The following is an 8,075-nucleotide window of genomic DNA, read 5'->3' as shown; positions in this document are numbered from 1 at the left end:
TATTTGTCATTACAAAAGACTGGCCAGGCTCCCCAGGGTATCCAATCAAGTAAGCATTAACAGGTCTGCCAGACAGGAGATAAACAACGCACTCAGATTTCTGTTGTAGACCATCGTTTCTGTGATATAGGTATGATGTTTCTGGGGGTGGTCTTGGACTCCAGGGCAGGCAATTTAAAATGTCTATATAAGGGCGGGCACACCTTTGTTCGGGGTCCTCCTCCTTTCCTGTGTGTGAGGGGAGCACCCTGTTGCAACAGTTTCAATAAAGATCAGGCTTACTAGCTGCCTTGCATCTCAATATTCTCTGGTTGGCCTCTGTTATTTTCTCCGACCGATGGAGAACCTACAAAGGACTCTATAAAGGCTCTTGTGTTCCCCATAAGGGAATAAGGGCAGATTTTTGTTTATTACACACCGTACTGCAAACCCACCATTTTCTGCTTGTTCAAATGCAGGTGAATTTGTAGTGCGCCAGTATAAGTGGTTACAAATATTCCACTGTCTTGATGGCGCATTGTAGCACATTTAATTGAAGGTATCCGTTACTGAAGCTGCTTTCTGAAGGTTTTGCCACTGACACGAATACCACAATACTACTATGGGTTCAGAGTCAGGTCTCCAAGACAACATCCCATACTGCTGTCTTGCAAAGTTTAGAGAACTGCTAGGTAGAGCCAGTTCTATAGTTCCTTCCAGCAGGAGTGTCACCCATCATACTGGAATGGTGTGGGAACTAGCTCTGCCAGTAATATATGTCAGTCTCCTCAAGGCATTCTGCCATAACGTTCCATAAGGTATGTCCATATCATTATTCTCACATTGCAGGTTCTGGGGTGGGGCCGTGGGGGGGGGGGATTTTCAAACAATTACCCACTGAGTCTTTGGCAAAAGCAAATTGTCACCTGGGGACTTCCTGGTACCCGGATCTGTCTCTGCCACAATGGTATACTAGTTCTCAAAATGGCCATCATCTCTTTATGTTGTTACAAGTTAGGTCAATAAGCAAGACTATCAAGCATGATGGTTCTGCTTGTATAGCCAACAGGAGCTTTTGGTGGTTCTTAATGGGATGCGGGTGGCGCTGTGGGTTAAACCACAGAGCCTAGGGCTTGCCGATCAGAAGGTCGGCGGTTCGAATCCCCGCGATGGTGTGAGCTCCTGTTTCTCGGTCCCTGCTCCTGCCACCCTTGCAGTTCGAAAGCACGTCAAAGTGCAAGTAGATAAATAGGTACCGCTCCGGTGGGAAGGTAAATGACGTTTCCATGCACTGCTCTCGTTCACCAGAAGCAGCTTAGTCATACTGGCCACATGACCCAGAAGCTGTACGCTGGCTCCCTCGGCCAATAAAGCAAGATGAGCGCCGCAACCCCAGAGTCAGCCACGACTGGACCTAATGGTCAGGGGTCCCTTGACCTTTAATGGTCTGGAATCTACAGGCCTGAGAATGTCACACTGTGGGGCAGGGGGAGAAGAAAGGACAGAGAGACAATCGAAAGGTAATTTCAATTTGGAATAAATAATTTAAATTGGACTGGGGTGCAAGTATTCATTAGGAATGTGAGACAGGATTAGCAGTTGTGCTGTCTGTTGTACACGTCTGTTTTCTTTTACTAAGTACTGTATGCATTTTTGTAAATAAACAGCTAAGACAATAATGCTGGAAGTGCTCTCTCTCATCACAAGGAATCAGCTTCTGAAAAAAGACCACCCTGGAAATTCCAACTTCTTGGAAAAATGGATAAGTTAATGCCCCTTTTGGTAACAAATTTTGCTCCTAAAACTTTTTCTCTTCAGTTAATACTTTTGTTCTCAGAATGGACAAAGGCTCAAAGGCTTTCCAAATTATTTTCAGACGTGTTTTCCTTGGAAGTTTTTCTTCTTGAATCCTGGAAGCATTCCATTTTTGCAAAGAGTTGCCATATTTCAAAAAGTGAAAATCCAGACAGAAAAGCAGTTGTGCCTTTTTTGGCAAAGTTGTTGAGCAGTAGTACGGCAACCCTATTTTTGCAGCTAATTAAAAACAGTCTCATAATCTTTATAGAAATGTTGTATCTACTATATTTTCATACTACCAATTTTTAACAGTGGAAGTTAAGTTACTCAGATGCCCAAATACAGTGTTTCCATTTTTAAAAAAGCAGTAAAGGTCTTTTCCTTCCAATTTGTGTTGCATATTTAGAATTGCAAACAATCTTAAAAAACATGCCATTACTAGTCCATTTTGAAATAATCCTCTCTGAAACAGATTTTACAATGAATTTTATGTTAATTGCTGGTTCTGCTGAGAGATCAAGTAACACCAACAGACCACACCCACCTTAAAATCACCATGGCCAAAGCTTTGTTGGCTGAATATTCTGGTAATGTGCAAGTATTCTGGTAATATGTTTTCTCAAGCACATACCATACCAGCCAAAAATCCACTGCTTGGAGCAGTAGACCAAGGAGCACCAAGATAACTGGAAACACACAATTCACCCCTGCCCACCTTTGGAACAATATATCTGGTGTGCTTTGTCACACTGTATGTACATTTCCCCTCCATTGCAGTCTTTTAAAAACCTGGCTTCATTCAAGTAAATTGAGACTTTTGCTCCATTCACTTCTACGGAGCAAAAGAACCCCTTGTACTATCAGAGCCTGGGACTTGTGAAATGTGTCACACACATCAATTACGGCGCTTTTTCTTGACTCCATTCACTTCTGGGCAGCAGAAAAAGGGGGTGGGAAAACTCTCAGACAAATCGCAATTGCCCTCCCCACACGTTATACGATGTGACTAGTATCTGTGTGCCAGGCCTGTCATGATTTTTGTATAGGATAGCAAAACAGCTTGAGCCAGCCTGCAGAGAAACAACCACCATCAGCTCAAATCTCCATCTGAATCGTCAGAAGAAGCTTCGGGCACAAACCACAGGATGGTATCACATGAGAGTGGGCTCCCAGTAAGCCCGCAATTTGCATTCCAGTGATTGTGCCAGAAGCCAAAATTGCATATCGTCAACAGCAGGTGGGATTGCCAAAGTTATTTTTCCTGGAACCCCGCCCCCTTTTATTATTATTTTTAATTGCCACATGCGTCCCGCCCCCTGGACTGGTCAGAAGGAAGGAAGACAGGCAGTTGGTAGTACACCGAGGGCCAACTAGGGTTGGTGAGGCAGTACCCCATTCACTCTAAAGTAGAGGCCTCCACTGCAAATGTGGAAAGCCAGGTGGTCAAGGGAGAAAGATCTCTGAGCAGCCCTTCTCCCGCCATGTTAACTTTGCACATAAGGATTTTTAGGCTGGGAGCATTCAGAAAAATGTCACACCCACATTCTGAGGTGGTATGTGCTTTTTCCTCTGTGTTTTAAATTACCTTTGAGTGAGTCCAGGCATAAATTACCCATTGCGCAGCACTGTACCTGAGGCAAACGTCCTCCTCAGGTGAGCTGTACAGTTTTGGAGTTCTATGGGCAAGGTCCAAGCAAGAGAATGGGAAGGGGTGTTCTTGCTTTGTGCTGGCCTCCTGGGAAATTTTGACCCAGTGTGGGAAAGACTCAAGTTTCCCAGGAGTTTAATGGAATGTGGGAATGGTCTTCTTCTTGGCTTGGTGGACCCTCCAGGGGCATTGTGGCTCTTGCCGCACTTCCTCCACACTCATGCACCCCTCTCCACACTGTGGTGTTATACCCTTCTTTCGCATAGTGCAGATAAACAGATGATGCAAGTCTTAAGCTTGGGGCCAGCCAAGTTAGGTATTCAGTACATGATGTCTTCGGCTGCAACATTTGCTTCTTCTGTCTTTGTCTTCCGCTTAGGGAAATGAATTGTGCTGATGGCAACTAGCAGCAAGTTCACACCGTGAATGGTTGCGCTTGCCACGCAAAGCCAAAAAGAGTGTTCATACTGTTCTTCCAGGATTACAAACTGGAAGACGTTTTCCTGGAAATTGGCAATCCTTTCAGTCAGGTTGTGCAGTTTGACGGCAGCCATGAAGCTAGTCACACCCAGCACTGCAAAGCCACCTGCAAGAGAATTCAAAACACAAAGGCGTTAATACACTGAAACGCAAAAATAGTTTAGAAACGGAGAATTGTAGAGGCATTTTGCTCCATGCTTAAAATCCTCCAAGGAAGGAGGAGTCTAGCAGAGGGGTCAGCAAACTTTTTCAGCAGGGGGCCAGTCTACTGTCCCTCAGACCGTGTGGGGGGCCAGACTATAATTTGGGGAAAAAATAAAAAGTACCAATTGCTATGCCCCACAAATAACCCAGAGATGCATTTTAATTAAAAGCACACATTCTACTCATGTAAAAACACGCTGATTCCTGGACCGTCCGCGGCGATTGGGCCGGATCAGGCCCCCAGGCCTTAGTTTGCCTACCCATGGTCTAGTACCTTCCGAGGGAGTCTGGTCCACTGTCAAACAGCTCTTGCCAACGTAAAGTTATTTCTGATGTTTAGTCTGAATCTTCTTTTTGGTAACTTGAAGCCATTGGTTCAGGTCTTACCCTCTGGAATGGGAGAAAACAAGCTTTCTCCATCTTCCCCGTAACAGCCCTTTAGATGTTTTGCAGATGGCTATCCTATCTCCTCTCAGTCTCCTCTTGTCCAGACTACACATACCCAAAGACGCCAATGGAAATTTCCCCAAGAGCTTTTAGTGACATGCAGAAATAATGGAAAGCAAACCCTTAATCTAGCAAAAGGAAAAGGTGGGTGCCATCAGACATTTTACCTGCAAGGACGTTCCACAAGGCAATTCCAGCTGGTCCTTTAATAGCCCGATAGGGAACTTTAATTATGTTGAATATGCAGAATGCCAAACTGACCAGAGCAAAAGAAAACGCCACGCAGAGGAAAAGGATAATTGCCACGTGGAGAGCTGTGTTCAACTTCTTCACCAGGTGTGGAAATACTGACATGGAAAAGAAAACAACATTGAGTTTTGGGTTGTGTAAATGTGGCAGGACCCACAAAGGCTATGAAGTTTTCCATTCAAGATTAATGGGAAATTCCTTCCTTGGAAGATGTTCCATCTGTTCAGATGATATAAAAGCGTTAGATTTTGAAGAGTGTACAGTACTTGCTATTCACCATGAGAATGATAATGCTCTTGTGCTCTGACTGCATGTTTAATGTTAAACAGTTAAGCTCTGTTTATGACAGGTCAAGGTAATTTAACCAAGCTCCAGTGATGTGGAGTAATGGATCAATTGCTTCTGCGGTGACAATGGGACCCATCTTCAGTGACCTGAAAAGCAGCAACTAAAGTCAGGTGAACTTTTTAGGTTCTAGTTTCAGGTACTAATTAAAATGATAATGGGCCTTGTTTAGTGTTTTATTAATCCACTAACAGTGCAATCCTAGAGCCAGTGTGGTGTAGTGGTTAAGAGCGGTAGTCTCGTAATCTGGGGAACCGGGTTCGCGTCTCCGCTCCTCCACATGCAGCTGCTGGGTGACCTTGGGCCAGTCACACTTCTTTGAAGTCTCTCAGCCCCACTCACCTCACAGAGTGTTTGTTGTGGGGGAGGAAGGGAAAGGAGAATGTTAGCCGCTTTGAGACTCCTGAAGGGGAGTGAAAGGCGGGATATCAAATCCAAACTCTTCTTCTTCTTCTTCTTCATGTCTACTCAGAATTCAGTCCTATTGAATGCAGTCCTCGGTGGGGTTAGGATTGCAGCTAAGTGTGTATAGGATTGCAGCAATAAGTATTGAAAAATATTAGAATTCATATTCACTGCAATCAAATATTTCAGGAGCCAGGATCAAATCTGAGGGTGTCACCCCTGTGGAGGGGGGAATACACAATTTTGGACCCTACTACTGACAGCTCCACGCCCCCCCCCATTTTTGGGTGTGGTTTCCAAAGTTCATTAGATGCCTTGACTATCTTAGCTTTCTAAAGATGCCTAAACTTTCTTTCCTTCTCTTTCTCATGCTCCCTTTCTGTCAAATTGTTCCCAGGGTGGTGTACAAAAAAAGATAAAAACAATATACAGTGGTACCTCGGGTTACATACGCTTCAGGTTACATACGCTTCAGGTTACAGACTCCGCTAACCCAAAAATAGTGCTTCAGGTTAAGAACGTTGCTTCAAGATAAGAACAGAAATTGGGCTCCAGCGGCACGGCGGCGGCAGGAGGCCCCATTAGCTAAAGTGGTGCTTCAGGTTAAGAACGGTTTCAGGTTAAGTACGGGCCTCCGGAACGAATTAAGTACTTAACCCAAGGTACCACTGTAAAAGCAATAAGACCTCTCCCTTACAGCAGGTCCTTCTAATCTCAGCTCATTGCATCCAGTGAAGATACCAGGTAGCCTGACATCTGGCTGGTTGATAGGGGATCAAATACTTATTTCACTCATTAGAATGCACATCCATCTCTGACTTTTGTCTTCTGGGTTTCTGGGCGTTTTCCTGTCGTTATTCTGTCTCTCAAAGCTACTATAAACCTACCATTAAAATTATGGACTGGTCATTTCTTCGTCAGAGGGCAAACGGGAAAATTTAGCAGGGGATCAAATACTCCCCCCCCCCCACAGTACTTCTTTTAAGTTATTCACATATGTGTTAATTCTGTAGGTGGTTTTGAAATCAGCTGGTCGCCCTTCCTTCCTAATGTAGATCTTTATTCCCTTCTGGTTCCCAGTGTAGCTTCTCACTCCTCCCTTCTTCCCTGGCAGGGCCGGCACCATCTTGAAGTTCACCTCAGGTGCCAAAATGTCTTGGGCCAGCCCTGAACGGCACCACTCCCAATTCCATGTATGGAAACAGATTGGGTTGGCAGTTGAATCTTACTTCAATATTCAAGGGAAACAGGCTAGAAATGTAAATGCAAGGAAGTCCTCAGGACCAACGAAAGAAGAAGAGGAGGAGTTTGGATTTGATATCCTGCTTTATCACTACCCGAAGGAGTCTCAAAGCAGCTAACAATCTCCTTTCCCTTCCTCCCCCACCACAAACACTCTGTGAGGTGAGTGGGGCTGAGAGACTTCAAAGAAGTATGACTGGCCCAAGATCACTCAGCAGCTGTATGTGGAGGAGCGGGGAAGCGAACCCGGTTCACCAGATTACGAGTCCACCGCTCTGAACCACTGGGAGGGCTGTCTCCAGTGTTTCTCAGCATTTATGGACTGAGGTGGTTGTCTCTCACTGCCTAATGATAGGGCTGGGCTTGTCTATTACCACAATATATGGACACATTTGCATGGAAACATATATTATTTGAGGTACCTAGGTCCAAAACTATGCAGGGCATTTAAGGCAAGCACAATACTTTGACTTATGCACAACAGTGGACCAGCAACCAGTGGAGTTATATATAGTTATTATTAAATTTTCTGTTTTACAATCTAAAATACTCATTTTACATCCTTGAGATATCAGTGACTTCCCTTCTCGTTCCATGGTTCTTTTTACATATCATAAATTCCTGCATATTTTACCAAAACTATACCATTCAGTATTCCATTATTGCATCCATCAAAACTTACACTGTTGAATTTATCTTAATGCTGCCAGCGTTTTCAGCTGTACACAATTATTTCCCATATGTGCAATAAACGTTTTCCAATCTTCTTTAAACGTATGTTCTCCTTGTTCTCTTATTCTATATGTTAAGTCTGCACGTTGTGTTTATTCAGTCAACTCAAGTTGCCAGTCTTTGGTTGGGACCTCACTCATTTTCCATTTTTGGGCTAACAAAACACGGGCCGCAGTAGTGGCAGCGTAAATAACCTTTTTTGACACCTGGGAATTTTAGTCTGAATTATCTCCAACAGAAACGTACACCTATTCCCAGAGTAAGCCAGCAGATGTATTTTGACTGGGGTATCCAAGGTATCTTCAAAGGTATTGCCATAATCAATCCAGGATGCTACCAGTACACAGATAACCATGCCCATACTGCCTGTGGGGCCACAGCTGAACCAGCCTTAGCCCTCCGGGCTCCATGGGCTATTTTGGCTTCCAGAGACCAAGCTGGATCTAGGAGAACCTGTAGACTATGAACCTAATTGTCAGGGAGATCCCACGTAGAACCACTGAACAACAGAGTCATAGAATTGTAGAGCCGGAATGGACCCTGTGAG

General features: G+C 44.4%; 1 protein-coding gene and 1 long non-coding RNA gene across 2 annotated transcripts in view; one reads left to right on the top strand and one right to left on the bottom strand.

Annotated features, from left to right (window-relative positions):
* Nucleotides 1-8,075, top strand: part of LOC308484998 — a 225,861-nt gene that overhangs the window by 18,626 nt on the left and 199,160 nt on the right. The gene's annotated exons all lie outside the window — the stretch shown is intronic.
* On the bottom strand, nucleotides 2,123-5,347 carry CLRN2 (clarin 2). Its single transcript, XM_081020217.1, has 2 exons — nucleotides 4,723-5,347; nucleotides 2,123-4,010 (listed from the first exon to the last, which is right to left on the bottom strand). Exons 1-2 carry the CDS (start codon nucleotides 4,907-4,909, stop codon nucleotides 3,745-3,747), a joined length of 453 nt encoding a protein of 150 aa, XP_080876343.1. The 5' UTR covers nucleotides 4,910-5,347; the 3' UTR covers nucleotides 2,123-3,744.

This window comes from Podarcis pityusensis, assembly GCF_964106645.2.
Source record: "Podarcis pityusensis genome assembly, chromosome: 9".
Taxonomy (NCBI): domain Eukaryota; kingdom Metazoa; phylum Chordata; class Lepidosauria; order Squamata; family Lacertidae; genus Podarcis; species Podarcis pityusensis.
This window is presented reverse-complemented; position numbering and strand designations above follow the sequence as displayed.

Coding starts and splice junctions, on each gene's coding strand:
- CLRN2 (XM_081020217.1), bottom strand. CDS start 4,909: ATGTCAGTATTTCCACACCTGGTGAAGAAGTTGAACACAGCTCTCCAC. Junction 4,011..4,722: donor CTTGTGGAACGTCCTTGCAG/GTAAAATGTCTG, acceptor ATTCTCTTGCAG/GTGGCTTTGCAGTGCTGGGT.